This window comes from Trachypithecus francoisi, unplaced genomic scaffold (assembly GCF_009764315.1).
Source record: "Trachypithecus francoisi isolate TF-2019V2 unplaced genomic scaffold, Tfra_2.0 Lachesis_group9, whole genome shotgun sequence".
NCBI classification, from domain to species: domain Eukaryota; kingdom Metazoa; phylum Chordata; class Mammalia; order Primates; family Cercopithecidae; genus Trachypithecus; species Trachypithecus francoisi.
Window position 1 is genome coordinate 23,979,609 of NW_022681474.1, and position 23,602 is coordinate 24,003,210.

The 23,602-nt window shown below is 38.2% G+C and overlaps 1 protein-coding gene and 1 non-coding gene across 5 annotated transcripts in view; one reads left to right on the forward strand and one right to left on the reverse strand.

Annotated features, from left to right (window-relative positions):
- The window catches only part of LOC117082658 (protein AF-10), a 221,636-nt gene that overhangs the window by 126,537 nt on the left and 71,497 nt on the right, over nucleotides 1-23,602 (forward strand). For 3 of the 4 annotated variants that reach the window (XM_033209556.1, XM_033209554.1, XM_033209555.1), the window contains 3 exons: nucleotides 16,721-16,856; nucleotides 18,253-18,508; nucleotides 21,461-22,030. In XM_033209556.1, coding sequence (XP_033065447.1) covers nucleotides 16,797-16,856; nucleotides 18,253-18,508; nucleotides 21,461-22,030 — 886 coding nt within the window. In that variant the 5' untranslated portion in view covers nucleotides 16,721-16,796. Of the gene's footprint in view, nucleotides 1-16,720; nucleotides 16,857-18,252; nucleotides 18,509-21,460; nucleotides 22,031-23,602 lie in introns of those variants that run through there. The other variant, XM_033209557.1, reaches the window with a different exon arrangement.
- On the reverse strand, nucleotides 9,498-9,604 carry LOC117082952. Its single transcript, XR_004436865.1, has one exon. It is a non-coding gene; the product is annotated as a U6 spliceosomal RNA (small nuclear RNA).

Consider the following 23,602-nt stretch of genomic DNA (forward strand, 5'->3'; position numbering starts at 1 on the left):
TAGCCATGATGGTCTCGATCTCCTGACCTCGTGATCTGCCAGCCTCGGCCTCCTGAAGTGCTGGGATTACAGGCGAGAGCCACTGTTCCTAGCCTGAATTCTCATTTCTTACTTTATTCTACCTTCTGTTTATTCTGTGCTTGTCTCCAAAGCCTGTTGTTAAGTAAGGATAACAAGTGGGAACCGTCATTGAGACAGATAATTTTGGCTGTGGGTGGACTTCATTCACCTGAGATTTTGAATTCTGGCCTCGCCACTTACTGATTGAGTCTTTAGGTTAATTAACCTTGGTGTAACTCAATTTTATCATTTGTAAAGCGGGGGAAATTATTAGTGAAATTGAATGATAGACTACATGTAAAGCAATTAGAACAGTTTTTGGTTCATAGTGAGAATTAGTAATTATTAAGTATTACTAGGATTATTATCTCGTGGTTAGTATGAAAACAGAGGGAGACTGGGACAGAATAAGCAAGTCGGGAAATGCAGTAGGAGATGAGTCTAGGGTGAGGGGCCCGTTATGCAAAGCTGTATAAACCAGTGTGAGGACTTTGTGTTTAGTTTGCTCAAAAAGTGAGCTATTGGGGGTTTCTGAATTGAGATGTAGTCTGACTTATTTTGAAAGGACCTCCGGCTGCTTTGTTTTGGACAGGCTATGGAAAGTCAGAATGGAAGCAGGGAGGCCATTAGCAAGGTATTTAGTCATCCAGAGAGAGATGGCGGTAACAATAGAGGTAGTGATAGGTGATCAGATTCTGAAAACAAAGGTTGAGCCCACATGATTTTCTTACAGGTAAGTTAGAGGCATATGAAAAAGAGAGGATCCATGGATGATTACAAAGACTTTGGGTCAGATCACTAGAAGATACAGAGTTACTGTTAACAAAGACAGGAAAGAGGGGCGGAGGGGAGGGGGCATACCAGGTTGAGGGGAAAGAAAGGAATTCAGTTTGGGATACGGTTTTAGTTTTCTATTGCAGATGAACTTACTACAATATACCAGTTTAAAACAACATAAACTTACTAGTTGTCGTCTTGTAGGCCAGAAGTGTGGGTGGACTCAGCTATTTCCTCTAATTAGGGTCTCTCAGGGCCAAAATCAAGGTGTTGGATGGTCTGGGTTCTCACCTGCAAGAATCTGTTTCTACCGTTGGTCAGGTTATTGGCAGAATGAATCTGCTTATATGCTTGGTCAGGTTATTGGCAAAATTCGGTTCCTTGTGGTTGGTTGTAGGATTGAGGTGCCCATTTCTTTGCTGCCTGTCAGGTGGGGGTCAGCCCTTGGCTTCTAGAGCCTCTCTTTGTTTCCTTGTGCCATGTGTCACATGATCCCCTCCATCTCATAGGTAGCAATGGCTTGTTGAATTCCTCTTACACTTGGAATTTTTTTTTGCATCTCTTTTGCTTTTAGTTGGAGAAAGTTCTCCTTTTAAACTCATGTGATTAGATTGGGTCTACCTGAAAAGTCCAAGATAACGTCCTTATTTTAAAATCCATAAGTTTAATTACATCTGGAAAGCCCCTTTTGCCATGTAATATAACATATTCACAGGTTTCAGGGATTAGAATGTGGACATCTTGGTTGAGGGGAGCTGTCCTGCCTTCCACAGATATGTTAGGGTTGAGATATATCTATTAATATTAGACATCTAAGTCGATATACTGACTAGCCAGCTGAATACCTAATCTGGTGTTCAGAAAAGAGGTCTCAACTTTGAATATTAAATGTGGGAATTGTATGCATATGGAGTTATTTAAAATCACAACACTGAATGATAACACTAAGGGAGAAGTGAGTGCAGGTAGAAAAGAGAATAGGCCTTAGGAGGCCCAGGACCTCCTGTGTCAAAAGGTCTGGAAGAGGAGGTACAACCGACAAAGGAGACTGAGAAGAGGCCAGAGTTTGGAAGAAAACGAAGAGGATGTGGTGTGCTGGAAGCCAAGTTAAAGAAAGGTGGGGATAAGTGAACTGTGTCATATATTAAGGACTAGCCCTTTGATTTAGTCATTTGGAGGTCATTACTGACCTTAAACAGTTTTAAAGTACTGATTGAGGCACAAGCCTGAGTGGAGTGCTTTATAGAGAGGATAGGATAGAAAAGTCAGACTGTGTGTTTGCTATGAAGAGGAGCAGAAGAATAGGGAAGTGGAGATAATAAAGGGTGTTTTTAAAATAACATAAATAATAGGATGTTAGGTACACTAATAGGAATGATTCAGTAGAGAGGAGGAGTAATGAAATAATAGACAGGAATATTGCTACAGTGATGTCCCCTAGAATATGAGAAGGGATGGGATTTTGGGGAAAATATCTTTTGATAAATCCAGAGTTTTTTCAGTAAAAAGCAATGCTTTTAGTTGTGACGATTGGAGGAGTATTAGATTTGAGTGAAGAAAAAAAGGCATGAGATAGTTAACTATAATAATGCAAAAGAAAATTGCCACAATGTTTACTATGATTTCTGGGTAGTCACAATGTTCCACCTGAGGTTCATGGTCAAGACTTAAAGGTGAGGCAGATTTACACAGCTTTTTGTTTTTCTCTGTTCTTGTCCATCTCTATGGATGTGGGCACAGAGTAGGATTTGGTCAGGTTGTTATTTTACCATCTGAATATAGCGAATGAGTGAGGGTAAATGCCAGGGGGGTTATAATGATGGATCATTATATTTAAACCCAATGGGTAGGGAAATGAGGACAATAGATGAGGGATAGTATATACTGGTTAATGGTTTCTGGTGAAATTAAAGGATTGTTGAAGGCTGCGCACAGTGGCTCATGCCTGTAATCTCAGTACTTTGGGAGGCTGAGGCAGGAGGATTGATTGAGTTTGAGACCAGCCTGGCAACTCAGTAAGACCCTAAAGATTGTTGAAGTAGTAAAGAGTGAATTAGAAATATGAAGTGGTATTTAAGAGTATGATGTATAAAATGGAAATTATTGAGGGTTTGAGATTATTTAATCATATCAGAATGTAGGATGTGATCAGGTCATGAGGGGCTGATGTGGGGCAGAAGAGAAGATCATTGGAAGAGAGGCTGTCAAGGAACAGAGAGACTGGAGGTTATAAAAGATTGTCTAGATGTATATTGAGTTCTCTAAGAAGTAAAATAACAGTAGTGTTGAAGACTGACAGTGTAATGTAGGTCCTAAGGCAGTGGTTGGCAAACTTTTTCTGCCAGGGGCTGAATACTAAATATTTTAGGGTTTGTAGGCCATACTGGCTCTTTTTAGTACTCAGACCTTTGCTACTGTAGAACAGAGTAGCCATAGACACTTTGTAAACAAGCGAATGTGGCAGTGTTCCAGCAAAACTTTGTTTATGGACACTGGAACTTAAATTTCATATAATTTTCATGTGTCATGAAATAGTCTTCTTTTGATTTTTTAAAAAAGCCATTTAAACATATTAAAATCATTCTTAGCTGTTGAGCTATACAAAAACAGGTGGATGACTAGAGGGCCTGTAGTTTGCTGTATCCTACCCTAATGATGAGACCTAATGGTTGCTAATGTCTGGTGACATGAGAATTTTTTGCTGGAAGGTTTTAGAGAGTTGTAGAATTAACACTGAGGAATGAGGAAACCTACCTCATTTCCATACCCAGTGATACAAGAGCTGCGGGAGCAAAGTAACATTGAGATAGCTACAGATTAAACAGTGGGTTTCAAGGTCGATCTGCGTTTTTGTTGGAACAAGAATCAGAAGAGATGTTCAGAGAAAAGGATGGGGTACATTGCACCTTGTTCTCAGAGCACAGTGGAAGGCTTTCAGCTGTTGATGGGGAGGGGTGGCAGGTGTGGACATAATAGGGGAGGTTCACAACTGTGTGGGGATGAGGCAGGTGAGGATGGACCTGGAGCCTTTTGATGACTGACATAAAAACAGGGAGAAAGTCATCATCAGATTGACCCTAGTAGACTTCAGGCAAATAAGATGAGGCCTTGAGTGTTTGAAGAGGTTGGATGGAGAGGTAGTATGGGCTCCTCCTTGATCCTGATGGCTGGTAGAAGACTTCAGTCATAGGTTCCTTTTGGGGGAAGGGTGTCATTTTACTGTTGGTTCACCATACTCTTTTCTTGATTGAAAGATAGGGATAGGTCAGGGAAAGAAAGGCTGTTTTACCCAGATCTTTAGGGCTCCTTCTAGACTGTATGGATTTTTAAAAATTGTTGATACATTGTAGTTGTACATATTTTGGAGGTACATGTAATATTTTGATACATGTACACAATGTGTAGACTCCATGGTTGATGGTGGTAGAGCACACGTAAATTGAAAGTCAAGGGAACTTTATTTCGCTACTGTAATTTTTAAATGTCTGTATCATGTAGTGTTTGCACATTTTTAACCTTAGTTTACCATCTCTTATGCCTTAGTAAAAAATTCCGTTTCCTTTATTTCTTTATTAAATTAGATTATACTGCCTTATATTTTTTAGTGCACTTTTTCTGTGAGTAACCTTTAACCTTTTTGTACTATAAATGTTTTAAAACTAGAAATTAGCAACAAATATCTACTTCAATATTATGTTATATTAATGTGTTATCACTATCACCTTTTAAATATTGCAACTGTAATTTGCTAGTATAATATTTTCACACAAATCTTTGGCAACAATGGTAGTGGACCACTGGTGATACATAAGCATTGTTCACTAAGGTTGTTATCAAAGGGAGTAAAAGTGTAAGTGTCTTTTTCAGAAACCATAGCTCTTTGTTTCTATGATTGGGGGATTTCAGTTCTTAGGTAAAAGATAATTAGATGGAACACATGGGCTTCCGTGTCTTCAGGAACTTGATATAGGGAGTCCTTTAATATGACAAAACAAGTAGAGACAGCTTATGTTTTTAGGGAAGTGTGGTTACTCCCCTGATTTCCCCAATTTATAGTATTTCTAAGCACTTCAAACTGGTTTCCTTCTTCCCATGGTAGAAGAGGATATTGCCAAGGAAAAAAAGGGGAGATGCCAGGTGGGGTAGCTCACGCCTATAATTTCAGCACTTTGAGAGGCCGAGGTGAGTGGACCACTTGAGGCCAGGAGTTTGAGACCAGCCTGGTCAACGTAATAAAACCCTGTCTCTACTAAAAACACAAAAAATTAGCTGGGCATGGTGACGCATGCTTATAATCCCAGCTACTCGGGAGGCTGAGGCAGGGGAATTGCTTAAACCCAGGAGGCCGAGATTGCAGTGAGCCAAGATGGCACCACTGCACTCCAGACCAGGTGACAGAGCGAGACTCTGTCTCAAAAAAAAAAGGGAGAAAGTCTTCGTTCTTGACTAAATAGAGATTTGCTTGCTGTCAATGTTATTTTGGTAAAGAAATTCTTAGATGCTTATAAGCCACAGTTCTGTGTTTAAATTGACAAAATTGAACATCATACCTTGTTAAAAGCAATCTTTAACACATTATCTTTTATTATTATTAGAAGACTTAGTTATTTCTGAGCGTCATTATAAATAGCTCACAATTTTTAGTTGTTTGAATTTTGAGGTAATTTAGCTTTTAAAGTACAGTTTTTGTTTGTTTTAAGGAAGTTTTTCGTGCACCAGAGATACATGATCAGGTTTTTGTTTCTTTCTCTTTGCAACATTTTTAAAAGAGGATAAAGGAGAACCCAATTTTAAGTAAATTTTTTCAATTAGCTGTTAAATTTTGTACTGATTTTTAAAGACTTTCAGAGGAAAATTTTTGGTAAAATAAGTTAATTTTTATGTGTAATTTAAAAATTTTAATGTTTCTTTAAGGATCATCTTTTAAAGAAATCTTTAGAACTTTAAAGTTATAATGAAATCCAAGTGGAGATTTAATATTTGTTTATTAAGTCACTTTATCTCTTTGTTCTGTTCTTGTATTTTACAATACAACACAATTATGTTTGAAAGTTAAGCTTTTTTAAAAAGTAAATTTAATTTTGAAGGAAATACACACACACACAATCTTAGGGCCATAAGGCATTCAAAAGTCTAATGTATCATAAATATATTATACATGAAATGTTGCACATATTTAAAATAGAAACATTGATAACATTTTGACATATGTACACATTAGTGAAACTATAACCACAATCACAGACAAGAGTTTCCTTGTGACTTCTTTTAATCTCCTCCCTGTCTTCACATCCCTCCCCAGGTAACTACTGATCTGCTTTTTGTCACTTTAAATTAGTTTGAATTTTCTATAATGTTAAACAATGGAAAAATATAGTATGTGTGCTTTTTCTGTCTGGCTTCTTTCAGCATAATTATTTTAAGATTTGTTCTTGTTGTATGTTTTAATAGTTCAGTTTTTGGCTAACTACAATTCTGTGAATGGATGTACTATAATTTGCTTATCCATGCAACAATTGATGGGCATTCAGGTTGTTTTCAGTTTTGGGCTGTTACAAATAAAGCTGCTATGAATATTGTATAAATCTTACAAGATATGTGTTTTTATTTCTCTTGCGTGAATACCAAGGAGTGGAATGGTTGGGCCACATGGTAGGTGTGACTCACCATGGTAGGTATATATGTTTTTTTTGTATGTGTGACGGAGTCTCGCTCTGTCACCCAGGCTGAAGTGCAGTGGTGCGATCTTGGCTCACGGCAACCTCTGCTTCCCGGGTTCACGCCATTCTCCTGCCTCAGCCTCCCAAGTAACTGGGACTACAGGCACCCGCCACCACACCCGGCTAATTTTTTGGTATTTTTTTAGTAGAGACGGAGTTTTGCTGTGTTAGCTAGGATGGTCTCAATCTCCAGACCTTGTGATCCGCCCACCTCGGCCTCCCAAAGTGCTGGGATTACAGGCATGAGCTACTGCGCTTAGCCAATATCTTCATATTTGTTATTTGTTTATTTTTAGTGAAGTGTTTTTTAAGATCTCCCCACACCTGCCTTTTTTTATTGGCTTGTTTTCTTATTACTGACTTTTGTAAGACTATGTGTTCTGGATGCAGGTCCTTTATCAGATACACATATTGCAGATATTTATCTCACTCTGTGGCTTATATTTTCTTTCTTTTAATCTTTTGAAGAGCAGACGTTCTTTATGAAATTTAGTTTATGAATTTTTTTGTGTTTTCTTTTATAAGCTTTTAAAACTATAATTCAGGAGTATATAGTCATGAAGCCTAGACCGGTTAGCCAAATCTAAAAGAAACTGGCTTCTTATCACAACTAACATGCGAACATTGCCGCCCTTCTTCTCTCCAGAATGACTATAAAAAAAGTTACTATGGAGAAACAGAAACCTAGATTTGAGGCAACACGTAAAAACCAAAGGAAAAATAGCAATTCAGTGGTTCGTTGGTGAAAGCAGGAAAGTTGGTGCCCTTCACTGTGCTACTTTGCTCTTCTTACTCTTGGGCTTTTTTTTTTTGAGACAGAGTCTTGCTTTGTTGGCAAGGTTGGAGTGCAGTGATGTGATCCCAGGTCACTGCAGGCTCTGCCTTCCGGGTTCAAGGGATTCTCCTGCCTCACCCTCCCAAGTAGCTGGAATTATAGGCGCCGACCACCACACCTGGCTGATTTTTGTATTTTTAGTCGAAATAAGGTTTAACCATGTTGGCCAGGCTGGCCTCGAACTCCTGAGCTCAGGTGATCCACCCTCCTTGGCCTCCCAAAGTGCTGGGATTACAGGTGAGCCACAATGCTCGGCCTTATTCTTGCCCTTTTTGTTTCTCTTCTTCAGCCCATCCATGTTAGACCCCAATAGGTTTGAACAAACTACCTATTAATTTCTTTGAAGGTTACCACAGTGCTGATTGTTCTTTGCTAGTGTATAAAAATCCTGTTGAAATTTCTGTTTATTTTGTATTCTGCAACCTTGCCTAAACATTTTTCAAGACAGTCTTGCTCTGTTGTCCAGGCTGGAGTGCAGTGGCTCATTGCAGCCTTGACCTCCCAGGCTCAAGCATCCTCCCACCTCAGCCTCCTGATTAACTGAGACTAGAGGTGTACACCACCATGCCCATCTAATCTTTTCTTGTAATTTTTTGTAGAGATAAGTTTCGCATGTTTCCTAGGCTGGTGTTGAACTCCTGGGCTTAAGCCATTTGCGCCCGCTTGACCCCGCAAAGTGCTGGGATTACAGGCATGAGCCACCACGCCTGGCCACTTTAATTTTTATTTCTTTGCTTACATTGGGCTTAATTGGCTCTTCTTTTTCTATTCTGAAGATTAAGGCCAGGCGCAGTGGCTCACGCCTGTATCCCAGCACTTTAGGAGGCTGAGGCAGGCGGATCACTTGAGATCAGGAGTTCCAGACCAGCCTGGCCAACATGGAGAAACCCTTTCTCTACTAAAAATACAAAAATTAGCCAGGCATGGTGGCACAGGCCCGTAGTCCCAGCTACTTGGGAGGCTGAGGCAGGAGAAGCGCTTGAACCCGAGAGGCGGAGGTTGCGGTGACCCGAGACCTCACCACTGCACTCTAGCCCAGGTTACAGAGCAAGACTCCATCTCAAAACACACACACACACACACACACACACACACACACAAAACAACCTGGTGTGGTGGATCCCCTGAGGTCAGGAGTTTGAGACCAGCCTGGCCAACATGGTCTGAAGCCCCGTAGCTACTAAAAATACAAAAATTAGCTGGGTATGGTGGCAGATGCCTGTAATCCCGGCTACTCGGGAGGCTGAGGCAGGGAATCACTTGAACCCAGGAGGTGGAGGGTGCTGTGAGCCAAGACAGCGTCATTGCACTCTAGCTTGGGTGACAAGAGCAAAACTGTATCTCAAAAAAAAAAAAAAAAAAAAGATGATTGTTCTATCTTTCTTCTTTTCTAATACATACATTCAGTGCGATAAATTCCTCTGTAAATGCTGCTTTCCCAGCATCTCACAAATTTTTATATTTTATTTTCATTCAGTTCCAAATATTTTTAAATTTCTCTTTATATTTCTTCTTTTACTTATATGTTATTTAGAAGTGTCTTGTTTAATCTCCATGTATTTTTGGATTTATGGCCACCTTTCTGGTATTGATTTCTGGTTTAATTTCATTGTGGTCTGAGAGAGCAAGGCACTGTATGATTTCTGTTCTTTAAAATTTGTTAAGGTGTATTTTATGGTCTAGAATGTGGTCCATCTTGGTTAACGTTCCATGTAAGCTGGAGAATAGAAGAATGTGTCATTTGCTGTTGTTGGATGAAGTAGTCTACAGATGTCAATTACATACAGTTGATTGATAGTACTGTTCAGCTCAACTGTGTCCTTAACTGATTTTCTTACTAGTGTATCTGTTAATTTCTGACTGCGATATCAATTTCTATTAGTTTTTGCTTCATATATTTTGACCACTTTTGTTAGTCACATACGCATTAAGGATTGTTATGTCTTTTTGAAGTATCAACACCTTTATCTTACGTAATTACTCTCTTTAGACCTGATCACTTTCTTTGCTCTTGGGTCTGTTCTGTTCATAATTAATATAGTATTTCTGCTTTTTAAAAATCAGCATTAGCATAGTATATCTTTCTCCATTTCCTTTTTATTTATTTTTATATGGAACACTTCACGAATTTGCATGTCACCCTTGCACAGGGGCCATACTAATCTTCTCTGTATCATTCTAATTTTTGTATATGTGCTGCCGAAGCGAGCACTGTTTCCTTTAAACTCTACGTGTCTTTATATTTAAAGTAGGTTTCCTCTAGACAACATATAGTTGCTGCTTGGTTTTGGATCTGTGACAATCTTTATTTTTTAATTGGGGTATTTAGACCATTGCCATTTAAGGTGACTATTGATATAATTGGGTTAATATCTACCATATTTATTACCAATTTTCATTTTTAGATTTTTGTTACTGTTTTTGTCATTCACAGCTTTTGTGGTTTTTATTGAGTATTTTATATGATTGAATTTTCTTGTCTTTTTTTTTTTCACCCTCATCACACTTTAAGTGTCTTATTTCACTCTCTCCTTGATCACATGTTTTCTGAGGCAAATTCAGATATAATTCTTAGACTTGTGCCTGTGTGGGTAAGGTGTTGTCCTCTGGCTTCCTTCATGGATTTTAATCTTTTTGAGCGTGGGAGTGTACTTCCCTTTCCCCCTCCTTTTTCGCATTTATCTTGCTTGGCGTCCTCTAAGTTTCTTTGATAGCTGGTTTGGCTACTGCCATTTGTTTGAGGGGAAGTTTCTGGATGTTACGATTTCAAATATTGCTTCTCCTTTCGTCTCCTCCTTGTATTTCCGTTTTAACTATGTTATGCCTTTTGTATACATCCCAGCATTCATGGATATTTTGTTTGTTTTTGTTTCCTAGTCTTTTTTTCTCTTTCCGTTTCAATTTTGGAAATTTTTATTGTCATATCCTCAAGCTTAGAGATTTTTTTCTTGAGTGGTGTCCCACTCTTCTGATACCCTGAAAGACATTCTTCATTTCTGTTTGTTTTTGATCTCTGGCATTTCTGATTTGCTTTCATTATGCATATGTTCTTGCATGTTGTCTGCCTTTTCCATTAAATTCCTTATCAGTCATAGATTTTAAAAATTCTTGGTCTCATAATTCCAACATTCCTACCATGTCTGACTTAGTTTCTGATGGTTTTTCACTTTGTTTAAACTGCATTTTTTACCTTTTGTGTTGTTGTTTCATGTTGAACGTTATGTCCTGGCAAAAGGAACTGCACTATAAATAGACCTTTAGTAACACACTAGTAAATTGTGGGGAACAAGAGGCATCTTATACTTCTATAATTTTTAGTCTTTAGGTGAACCTCTACCCCTGGAATGTGAACTGCATAGGGGCTTCTTAGTTATTTTTTTCTCCCACAAGTGGAACAGGATGATGGTTAGAGTCGCCTGAAGTTGTACATTTTCCTTCCCTAGGTTAGTTAGGTTCTGACAAAAACCTCCACAGGTTAGAATCTCGTTAAATAGTTTCTCCTGAAAGCAGGCCTTGTTAGGAAAAACAAAGCTCTGGTTATTTCAAAATGGTTCCTTTTCCCCCTTTATTGGAGGGATCTCTGAGGGACTCTTTCTCCGGTATTCACTCTGCGGGCCAGCTAGAGGTCCTAGAGGTAAAATTCACAAAAGTGTGAGGGTCCCCCAAGACCGGGTACCCCTGGAGGTTTTCTTTTTCAGCCTTGTCCACACTGCCTCTAGCAGTTTATCAATTAAAATAGTTTTTCTTTCCCTGGGACTGGTTCCTGCAGAGGTTTCAGCTGCTGGATTTGCTTAGGTAAGTTGTAAGTCTCTCTGTGCATTGATTTGTCTTTCTGGTTTTTTTTGTTTTGTTTTCTGAATTATACTTTAAGTTCTAGGGTACATGTGCACAATGTGCAGATTTGTTACATAGGTATACATGTGCCAATGTGCCATGTTTTTTTTTTTTTTCCGAGACTGAGTTTCACTCTTGAGAACAATGGCATGATCTCGGCTCACTGCATCCTCCGCTTCCCGGGTTCAAGTGATTCTCCTGCCTCAGCTTTCCAAGTACCTGGGATTACAGGCATGTGCCACCACGCCCAGCTAATTTTTTTGAGATGGAATCTCGCTCTGTCACCCAGGCTGGAGTGCAGTGGCATGATCTCAGCTCACTGCAAGCTCCACCTCCCAGGTTCACACCATTTTCCTGCCTTAGCCTCCTGAGTATCTGGGACTATAGGCGCCTTCCACCACGCCCGGCTAATTTTTTTGTATTTTTAGTAGAGATGGGGTTTCACCTTATTGGCCAGGATGGTCTCGATCTCCTGACCTTGTGATCCTCCTGCCTCCGCCTCCCAAAGTGCTGAAATTACAGGTATGAGCCCCAATTTTTTGTTTAGCAGTTTGCCCTGTGACCTCTCAATTTACTTATATAAGAGTTGGTGATTTTCAGTTTGTTGAGCTTTGTATTTATTTTAGGATAGAGCAAAGACTTCTCTCTCCTCCTATGCTCAACGAGAAACCAGAATTCCTAGTATTGGCATTTAACGATATAAACTTCCCTTTTAAGTAGGGCTTTATGAATTTTGATATGTCATGTTTTCATTTTTATTTAGTTTAAAAAAATGCTTTGTGGTTTTCCTTTTCTTCTTTGACCTATGAGTTACTTAAAAGTGTGTTATTTAGTTTAGAAATATTTGGATATTCACTTTGTTACTGATTTCTAATTTAATATTTTTGTATTATATCATTCCTTTTAAGTTTATTGATACTTTTTTGATGCAGAACATGGATTATCTTGTTAAATATTCTGTGTGGCTTTTTTTTTTTTTTTTGGGAGATGGAGCCTCCCTCTGTCCCCAGGCTGGAGTGCAGTGGCGCGATCTCAGCTCACTGCACCCTCCACCTCCCAGGTTCAAGTGATTCTCCTGTCTCAGCCTCCCAAGTAGCTGAGACTCACCCAGCTAATTTTTGTATTTTTAGTAGGGACAGGGTTTCACCATGTTGGTCAGGATGGTCTCGATCTCTTGACCTCATGATCCGCCCCCTCAACCTCCCAAAGTGCTGGGATTACAGGCATGAGCCATCGCGCCTGGCTCTGTGTGTTTTTTAAAAGAATGAATGTGTATTGTAGTTGTGTGGAGTTTTTCTGTAAATGTCCGTTAGGTCAAGTTGATTTATATTAAGTTGTCTATGTCTTTACTTGTTTTTTGCCTGTTTGTTCTGTCAATTACTGTGAGCAGATGCAGAAACAATTAGGATTTTTGTATCTTCTTGATGAGTACGCCAGTGTATTTTGTTAATACTCTTTGTTGTGAAATCTACTGGCTGATATTACTATGGTGAATTTAGCTTTCTTTTGATTAGCTTTAGCTTGATGTTTCTTTTCCCATGCTTATACTTTCCTTGTGCCTCTATATTTAAAATAGATTTCTTTTTTCTTTCTTTTTTTTTCTTTTTTTTGAGATAGAGTCTGGCTCTGTCACCCAGGCTGGAGTGCAGTAGCATGATCTCAGCTCACTGCAACCTCTGCCTCCCAGGTTCAAGTGATTCTCCTGCCTCAGACTTCCAAGTAGCTGTGATTGCAGGTGTGCAGCACCACGCCTGGCTAACTTTTGTATTTTTAGTAGAGATGGGGTTTCACCATGTTGGCCAGGCTGGTCCTGAACTCCTGAACACCTGAATCCACCTGTCTCGGCCTCCTAAAGTGCTGGGATTCCAGGCGCAAGCCACCACGCCTGGCCTGAAGTTAAATTAACTTAAAATAGGCTTCTTTTTTGTTTATTTGTTTGTTTGTTTGCTTGCTTGCTTGTTTTGAGGGGGTTTCACTCTTGTTGCCCAGGCTGGAGTGCAATGGCATGATTTGGGCTCACTGCAACCTCTGCTCCTGGGTTTAAGCGATTCTCCTGCCTCAGCCTCCCCAGTAGCTGAGATTACAGGTGTGAGCCACTGCGCTGAGCCAAAATAGGTTTCTTTAAAGCAGTGTATAGTCATGTTTTGAGTTTATTCATTCATTGTTGCAATCTTTGCTTTTTAATTGGGATGTTTAGAGAATTTACATATAATATGATTCTCTGAGTGGTTGTATTTTACTATAATACTGTTGTTGTTGTTGTTGTTGTTGTTGTTGTTGTTGTTGTTATTGAGACAGGGTCTTGCTCTGTCTCCCAGGCTGGAGTGCAGTGGCTTGATCTCAACTCATGGCAGCCTCTGCCTCCTGGGTTCAAGCGATTCTCCCACCTCAGTCTCCTGATTAGCTGAGACTACAGGTGCATACCACCACATGTGGCTAAGTTTTGTATTTTTTGGTAGAGACGGGGTTTTACCATGTTGGACAGGCTGGTCTCGAACTCCTGACCTTGGTTGATCTGCCTGCCTTGGCCTCCAAAAGTTCTGGGATTACAGTGTGAGCCACCGAACCTGGCCTCTGTGTAGTTGTATTTTAATTTAACATTTGCTAATCCTTTTGTTTTTGCCCATCATTTCTCTTTCCTTCTCTCTCTCTCTCTCTCTCTCTGCTGTATGTTTGATTGAACCTTTTTTGTGATTCAGTTTTGCCTGATTTGCAATAATTTTTTTTCCATTGCATTGTTTTAGAGACTACGGTATAGCATCATTAGTCTATCAGAGTTTACCTTCAAGCAGAATTATACTAGTTTACATATAGTGTAAGAACCTTGTAGCTATATACTTCTACTCTTTTGGTTTCGTGCTATTTTTATCACTTATTTATTTATTTTTAACATCTGTTACAAAACTCACAATTTGTTGTTACTCCTTTTGCTCTACATCAGCTGTCCTATAAAGAGTTCAAAATAGGCTAGGCGCGGTGGCTCATGTCTGTCCTCCCAAGCACTTTGGGAGGCCGAAGCGGGTGGATCACGAGGTCAAGAGATCAAGACCATCCTGCCCAGCGTGGTGAAACCCTGTCTCTACTAAAAATGCAAAAATTAGCTGGGCATGGTGGCATGCGCCTGTGTAGTCCCAGCTACTGGGAAGGCTGAGGCAGGAGAATCGTTTGAACCTGGGAGGTGGAGGTTGCAGTGAGCCAAGATCGCAGCACTGCACTCCAGCCTGGCAACAGAGTGAGACTCGTCTCAAAAAAAAAAAGTTATGAACAAGTCTTTATTATTTATCATTTTTACTGTATTTGTCTGTTACTCCTTCCTTATCCCTTTTCACAGTTTCAATTACCTTCAGTCAACTGAGGTGTGAAAAATATTGAATTGAAAATTTCAGAAATAAATAAATTATAATTTGCACACTGTTTTGAGTGGTGTGATGAGAAATTTCACATCATCTTGCTTCATCTCTCTGTACTACATTTACCATTAGCAATTAACATTTCTAATGCTCTTCATTCTTTTTGATATATTCACATTTCATTTATTATTTACCTGAAATAATTCTTTCAGCATTTATTGTAGTGTTGGTCTGCTAGTGATTAGTTCTTTCAGCTTTTATATCCAAAAAAACCTTTATTTTGTATTTGTTTTAGAAAGATATTTTATAATAGTTGCCCATGGAATTCTAAGTTGACAGTTTTTTCTTTTAGTACTCACCTTTTTTCTAGATTGAATGTTTTTAGGGAAGATTTTGCTTTCATTCTTATCTTTGTTTTTGGCATGTAAGACATCCTTAAAAAAAAAAGAAAAGAAAAGCCTGGTTTCTTGTAACATTTCCTCTTTATCATTGGTTTTTAATGATAAACAATTTGATAATGAACTGAGTTCATTTACTTTTCTTCATATTTATTTTTCTTGGGGTTACTTGAGGTTCTTAAACTGTGAGGTTTTTTTTTTCTCATCAATTTTATAATTTTTCCCACTATTATTTCTTCAGTTTTGTGGGGATTTTTTGTTCATTTGTTTTGATCCCCCATTCTTTTTGAGTAGTCTAGTAACATGTAAATTAGGCTACTTAAAGTTGTTCTACAGCTCACTGTTCTTTTTTTTTTTTTTTAAATCATTCTTTTGGTGATTTATGTTGGGTAATTTACATGTTGTAGTCTCAAGATCGGCTTGGTACAAAGTTTGTGGTTTTTTATGGGACACTTGAATAGTACATAATTTTATTCTAAAATTTTAACCAGCACATTATGTTTTCTAATGGTTGAAGGCATAGCACTTCTTGTCACCAGTGTAGATGACAGAGCCTTGTAGACTAATCTGAGGCAACCATACCTTTTGTAAATAATCATAGCTGCTTTTTCTTTGGTTACTTGTTATAGAGTCGTTGTTTAATTTTGGATCTAGTTTTAAATTTTTGTTTGAAGTAAATAATTTTTGTTCCCACTTAATGGTATTGGGTAGGTATATTGGTGTTGCAGCTTATCTTTGGACTAATAGTTGGCCATGAAATAAAAATTACATGTATTCTGAATTAGCCTTTTAAAAGATTAAGTTGCCTATAAATCACAGTGTAGAACAAAGTATTTATGCAGCACTTCAGAGACTCTCAATACAGCCAGATATCCAGTTTTATCTCCAGTAGAAAAGAACAACAACTACAAAAGAACTTATATTTTTCAGTAGAGCACCAAATGAAGTAGTTTGCATTTTGTGGTCCAATTTGCATGAAAAAATAAATATTATTATGTACAAGAATTACACTCAGAGCAGTGAGATGTTCATACTATGATAGACATTTAGAATACAAAAGTGAGGAAACAAGATTTTGTGAATTTAGTCTTGGGCTTACTCATAGTGTGTCTTTCAGCCATCTCCCACCTCCCTCTGGTCTCCTTTTACCTGTCTTTTCCTCAATTTTGAGTTGATTGTTGTATGTTTATAATGGAGTTCCCTAGTGCCATATTGTCCCAGCAGCACATTATGGAATAAGTACTTTTAAAATCACTTTTAAACATGGAATTAAAATAGAGGTTTCTCTTTGAATGAACCCTGCATTGCCTTCGTGAGTGTCATTATGTATAATTTAAAAATTGTTAACATCTAAAGCTAAAATTCATTTTTTTCATATTAAGTCTGATTATGTTCTGAAATGTAGGACATTTAAAAAATGTTCAGTTATGGTTTTAATATGATTTTTTGTCACTGAAATTTGATTGCTTTATTCATTGCTTTCTTTGTAATATTGTTCTTCCAAATGTCATGTTTTCATGGGTTTTTATGGATAGATTTATACTTGAGGGTTTGAGCAAGGATGCTCTGTTAATAAGTGGGAAAAATGACCATCTCTAATGTAGATTGTCATGTGGAAGTGAATAGTGTATTTTCATTGTAGTACTCTACCCAATTTTCTCTCCATTCTTTATTTGATACATGAACAAAAATACATGAGTGAAGAACACCACTGTGTTTTCTTAGATGACTTTTAAACTTCACTAGGTCATGCAAGGATCAGATGTGAGAGGAATGGAGAACCTCAGGATCAACTCAAGTAATTGGAAAAAGTATTTGAAAAATGAGGTGGGGTGGTTTCCAAATTGACCTGCCCAGCATGGAAAAGGTTCATATTTCTAAAGTAAGCCATGAAGTTTCATCAGCTTAAATGTGATTGGTTTGTAGAATGGGATTTTTTTTCCTTTTAAACTTACTTTGAAACGTTTGTTCTTGTTTGTGGATTGTAGTTTGTTAGAATAGTGGAGTCCTTTGTTTTTATGAAATATTTATTGTATTTAATGATGAATATCCATTATTGGCACTGAGATAATGGGGGCTGGGGAGGGCAACAGGTTGATAGAAAAGCCGCAAGAAAGATTTGGTTTTCCAAACACTTAATTTCTTCTCTTATTCCTCTTTTTGAAACTGTTTTTGCTAAAAATGCCAGCCATTTTGAAACTTGATTTTATTGTCATGTTCTCGTTTTTCATATTCATCTGATTGTTTGTGTTGAGTGGTGACTGTATGTGGGAATATTCACTTTTGCATATTTTCAAATTTTTTCATTTTTATAGCAGAGATTTTAGATACATACAATAAAAAAGTATTCACTTATCCAACAAAAATTTAGTGCCGATTATGTTGCAAGCAATTCGCGAACTTTATGCTGTCCATGCCTCAAATACTTTAGTGAACTTAATGGCGACATTAAAACCTTTGCCCTAGTGGACTTTATAAACCTTTGATTTCAAAACATGGTAATTAATGTGCATCTGGTATAATACACTTTCATGTATTTGCCATTATTTGGGTATACCTTGTAATAAAAATGATTGCTGAAACTGGAAACTGTTAATACAGATCTTCATCCTTTTTCCTTAACAAATGCAGATCAAGGGAATAATTGAGAGCCACTTTTAGGGGTAGTTATAAAATCGTATCTTTGCGATATATAACTTTTTCCTCAACATAACAACTGGAAAAATGATTTCTGTTTCAAATCTTTCTTTTTTTTTTTGCAAAGGGACCCTCATCTGAATTCTTTAAAAAGTTTCGCTCTGTCCTCCGCTAGCCTTATAAATTCATGGATATGGTCCTTTAATGGATTTGTAGCACATTAGTCCCTTATTGTCACCTTCCTGTGTTGAACACTAAAGCTTATTTTAATTTCATGTCTAAGAAATGTAGACATTGTTAAAAAAAAAAATGATGTTGCTTGACAAATGCTTATCTTCAGTATTACTGTGTGTCACTTCATAAATATAACTAATACATACTTTTACTAGTTGTTGCAATTTGATCCTGAAACAGCCATCTTTAAATTATCTATGCTTTTTCTTTCTTCTTCTTTTTTGTTTAAGTAGTTATAATAGACTTAAATTGTTTTTGGATGATTTTCTTAGGTGAACTGACTTATTTTTAGAACAGAAACTTTGTGTTTATTCTGCAAGTTCTTATTATTAATGTGTCACCTATTGTTTTCTGTAACTAAAATGTAATCAACTCTTTTTCCTTCCCTTTTTGAATCAAAATGTTAGACTTATACAAGCACTAGCAACAACTCTATATCTGGATCATTGAAGCGCTTGGAAGATACTACTGCACGATTTACAAATGCAAATTTCCAGGAAGTCTCTGCACACACCTCTAGTGGAAAAGATGTTTCAGAGACTAGAGGGTCAGAGGGCAAAGGGAAGAAATCTTCAGCTCACAGCTCAGGTCAAAGGGGAAGAAAGCCTGGTGGTGGAAGAAATCCAGGAACAACTGTGTCAGCAGCTAGCCCTTTTCCTCAAGGTATTAGTGATGTTTTAGTTAAAATACTTGTCTTTAAGATGGTTAATAATAGTTATGCTTTGTAAAAGAATTTTTAAAAAATGGATGTTCTAGGTTATTATATGATTAGTTGCTATAGTAAGATTACTTTAAAGATGGTGTTTCCTATTAAATTTTTCTGATACTTTTTCTTTCCTTTTATAATATGATTTGTGTTTCCAGAGTTGAATTGTAATTTTAATGTTTAACTAGACATGGAATAATGCTTAAAATTGGGGAGAAAAATAATAAAAGCTGGAGCTTTGCTTTGAGTTCTGTAGAACAGCCCTTCTTTTTGTTTGACATGGAATCTTGCTCTGTTGCCCGGGCTGGAATGCAGTGGCGCAGTCTTGGCGTACTGCAACCTATGCCTCTCAGGTTCCAGTGATTCTTGTGCCTCAGCCTTTTGAGTAGCTGGGATTACAGGTGCATGCCACCATACCTGGCCAATATTTGTATTTTAGCAGAGATGGGATTTCATCATGTTGGCCAGGCTGGTCTCGAACTTCTGACCTCAGGTGATCCTCCCGCCTTGGCCTCCCAAAGTGCTGGGATTACAGGCTTGAGCCACTGTTTCCTGGCATCTTTTCTATAAGTGTTTTTTATTTATATTTCCTAAATGTTAAAAACAATTAAGGTTGACCAGGCATGGTGGCTCACATCCATAAGCCTAGCAGTTTGGGATGCTGAGGCGGGGAGAACTCTTGAGGCCAGCTTGGGCAACATGGTAAGATCCCATCTCTATAAAAAATTTAAAAATTAGCTGTGTGTGGACTGGGCACAGTGGCTCATGCCTGTAATCCCAGTATTTTATGAGGCTCAGTCAGGTGGATCATCTGAGCTTAGGAGTTGGAGACCAGCCTAGGCAACATGGCAAAACCCTGTCTCTCTAAAAAATACAAAATTAGCCGGGCGTGGTGGCACATGCCTGTAGTCCCAGCTACTTCAGAGGCTGAGGTGGAAAGATTGCTTGAGCCCAGGAGGTTGAGGCTGCAGTGAGCTGAGATTGCAGTACTGCACTCCAGCCTGGGTGACAGAGTGAGACCCTGTCTCCTTGGACAGGCAAACAAAATTAGCCAGGTGTGGTGATGTGCGCCTGTGGTCCCGGCTCCTCAGGAGGCTGAAGTGCGAGGATTGCTTGACCCAGGGAGGTTGAAGCTACAGTGAGCCGTGATTGTGCCATTGCACTCCAGCCTAGGCAACAGAACAAGACCCTGCCTCAAAAAGCAAACAAACAAAAAACAAAAACAAACAAAACCCACTAAATAAATAAATACAATTAAGGTTTACATTTTTTAGTAGATAAATACTGGACAGTTTTTAGGGGATTTACATAGGTCTCAGTAAATAAGTTGATTAATAATGCATTTGTTGGCCGGGCGCGGTGGCTCAAGCCTGTAATCCCAGCACTTTGGGAGGCCGAGACGGGCGGATCACGAGGTCAGGAGATCGAGACCCTCCTGGCTAACACAGTGAAACCCCGTCTCTACTAAAAAAACAAAAAACTAGCCGGGCGAGGTGGCGGGCGCCTGTAGTCCCAGCTACGGGAGGCTGAGGCAGGGGAATGGCGTAAACCCGGGAGGCGGAGCTTGCAGTGAGCTGAGATCCGGCCACTGCACTCTAGCCCGGGCGACAGAGCGAGACTCCGTCTCAAAAAAAAAATAAATAAAAAATAATGCATTTGTTACGAAGTTTGAGGTTTAACAGGTTAACACAACACCCTGTTTTCTAGGTTGTGTGTGTGTGTGTGTGTGTGTGTGTGTGTGTGTTCTGAGACAGGGCCTTGCTTTGTTGCCCAGGCTGGAGGGCAGTCGTGTGTTCATGGCTCACTGCAAGGTTGACCTCCTGGGCTCAAGCATTCTTCCCGCTTCAGACCCTCAGTTAGCTTTTGCCTCCACCTTTGTCTCCCAAGTAGGTGGGACCACAAGCATGCGTCACCATGCCCAGCTCATTTTTAAATTTTCTGTAGAGACGGGTTCAGCCTCCTGAGTAGCTGGGATTAGAGGGCCGCGCCACCACGCCCGGCTAATTTTTGTATTTTTAGTAGAGTCGGAGTGTCACCATGTTGGTCAGGCTGGTCTCGAACTCCTGACCTCATGATCCTCCTGCTTCAGCCTCCCAAAGTGCTGGGATTACAGGTATGAGCCATTGTACCCACCGTAAGGTTCTTATATCTTAGAATGGCATGGTGGGGTACTGATGTTCTTTAAAGAAAGAATAAGCAGCGATGGCTGATTTCTTTATGAAGTTGCATGAAAATTGGATTGGGAGAATGTGAGGCATAGATTAGATTAGATCATTCCATATGATCATTATTTTGTCAAATCCATTTTCTATTGTGGTAGATTCAGCTGAATAATAACAATGACTGGTATGTCTTAAAATTAAAACTTAGAACTCATAACCTAGGAAACGTTTCGTCTTTAGGTTCTTATTGTATATTGGGAACATTTTCAGTCATACCTTGAATATTCAAAAAAGAAGTTCCCCTATACATTTAGAGTCAGATTATAGTCTTGTTAACGTCTTCTTGCATGACTGTGGAAAGGAGACTACTGTTCTTTAGTCCTTCCTCAGGCATACATGAGGTGTTAGGGGGAGAATTGCGGAATGTTGCTGTGGCAAAAGGTAGGTGAAATAAAACACGTCTTATATCTTAATTATTTAAGTAATAGCTTGCAATTCCACAGTAAACATTTAATACCGTCTATAAAATGACACGTATTTTTAAAGGTAATTTTAGGGATAAATTTGACTTCAGTAATAAGTTTTCAAGTCTTAATATACTGATGTCCTAGGTGTTGTAGTTAATTTTTTTTAACTCTCTCTTCTCTTTAATGATTGTATCATGTCTGCTGCTTATGGGAACTTTAGCATCCAATTTTTCTGTCCCCCCTCCCCCGCCTTCTTTTTTTTTTTTTTTTTAAACTACAGGCAGTTTTTCAGGAACTCCAGGCAGTGTAAAATCATCTTCTGGAAGTTCAGTACAGTCTCCCCAGGATTTCCTGAGCTTTACAGACTCAGATCTGCGTAATGACAGTTACTCTCACTCCCAACAGTCATCAACAACCAAAGATGTACATAAAGGAGAGTCTGGAAGCCAGGAAGGGGGGGTAAATAGTTTTAGTACCTTAATTGGCCTCCCTTCAACCTCAGCTGTTATTTCACAGCCTAAAAGCTTTGAAAATTCACCTGGAGATTTGGGTAATTCCAGCCTTCCTACAGCAGGATATAAGCGGGCTCAAACTTCTGGCATAGAAGAAGAAACTGTAAAGGAAAAGAAAAGGAAAGGAAATAAACAAAGTAAGCATGGACCTGGTAGACCCAAAGGAAACAAAAATCAAGAGAATGTTTCTCATCTCTCAGTTTCTTCTGCTTCACCAACATCATCTGTAGCATCAGCTGCAGGAAGCATAACAAGCTCTAGTCTGCAGAAATCTCCTACATTGCTCAGGAATGGAAGTTTACAGAGCCTCAGTGTTGGCTCATCTCCAGTTGGTTCAGGTAGGGGTTTGCCTATTATTTTTTTCCTTCACTCCCACCACCTCCCTTCCTGTGTCTCAAAATATTTTCAACTGTTGTTGGAAACTTGGAATTACTTGGAATTACTAAATGACATTTAATTAAAGTGAAATTTTTTAGTTTTTAAATTTTCTAATGGAAAATACAAAAATGTCTTAAAATCTTAGATGATTTGGTTTTTGGGAAAGATGTTCGGCACTAATTTGATATTACTTAAATGTAGGCTAAACAGTCTATTGGTCAGTCATTCATTACTTACAAAACACTTAGAATTTATTTCCTATTTTTGTTTCACCTGCACAGTATTTTTTAAAAAACCAATGCAGAATTTACATTTAGGGTGTGAGTGTTTTTACCCTTTGTTTTTTGTTTTGTTTTGAGCTCCCTTTCTCTAAACTTCAATTTTAGTCATCATTTTCTAAATGACTTCTCACGCAGGTATTACTTTAATTACTCTATCCTGGGACATTTTTATATCAGTGATAAATGATTTAAGTTTGTGGAATCTAGCAGTCACATTTTATTTCAGGAAGTATCCGAAATGATTTAAATTTGTTTTCAAATATACTTCATAATTTTACCATTCTTTTTATTATATGACAAGTGAGTTGATATACATTGTTATTCACACCACTGGGATGTTTCTGTAACTTGCAATTTGTGTTATGAATATTATTTTCAATTTTTAAAAATTTATTCAAAATGCATGTTTTTAGACAGACCCTTAACAGTTAATATTAACTGAAATGTCAGCATTTATCTTTTAAATTGCATCTTGAATTTAAGATAAATGGTTTTCAATAAACGTTGAAACCTTTCTTCTAGTTTTAGATTTCTGATTGTTGAAATAACAAGAATTTAGCTAAGATAAATTATGGATTGTATTTGTTCTATTAGTTGGTGGCAAGGGTAGGTAGGAAATGGTATGGAAAAATGATACAATTTAATGAAGAATGCTCATGTTTATTTTATAAATACAAAATTTTAGATTGTTTTAATAGTTGTGAATACAGAGTACTAACTTCAGTAAACAAACAGAAAAAAGAGCACTCCAAGAGATAAAATATTATATGTAAAGGTCAGATGTGAGAAATAGTAACTATAACTGTGATTTGTTATGTGCCAGTTATGTTAATATTTATTATCTCATTTAACAACAGTTATAAAATGTCTTCATTTTACAGCTGGTGACATTGAGGCTTTGAAAGATAAAATAAGATGCCCAAGATCACATAGCCAGGAGTTTCTTTGTATTCAGAAATGAGTGGAATCTATAGGTGCATTAAGGATGGTTCTAAAGCAGGATTTATCAGTCTTAGCATTATTGACAATTTGGATCTGACAAGTCTTCATGTGTTACCCTGTGTATTGCAGGATATTTACCAGAATCCCCAGTCCCTGCCCCCTACAGGCCAAGAGCATCATCACACTCTCCCTTCCCACAGTGGGAATAAAAAATGTCTCCAAACATTGTTTAATGTGTTAAATGTGTCCAGGGGACCAAAACTACCTCTGGTTGAGGCTCACTATTTTAGAGGGGGAAAATATATATAA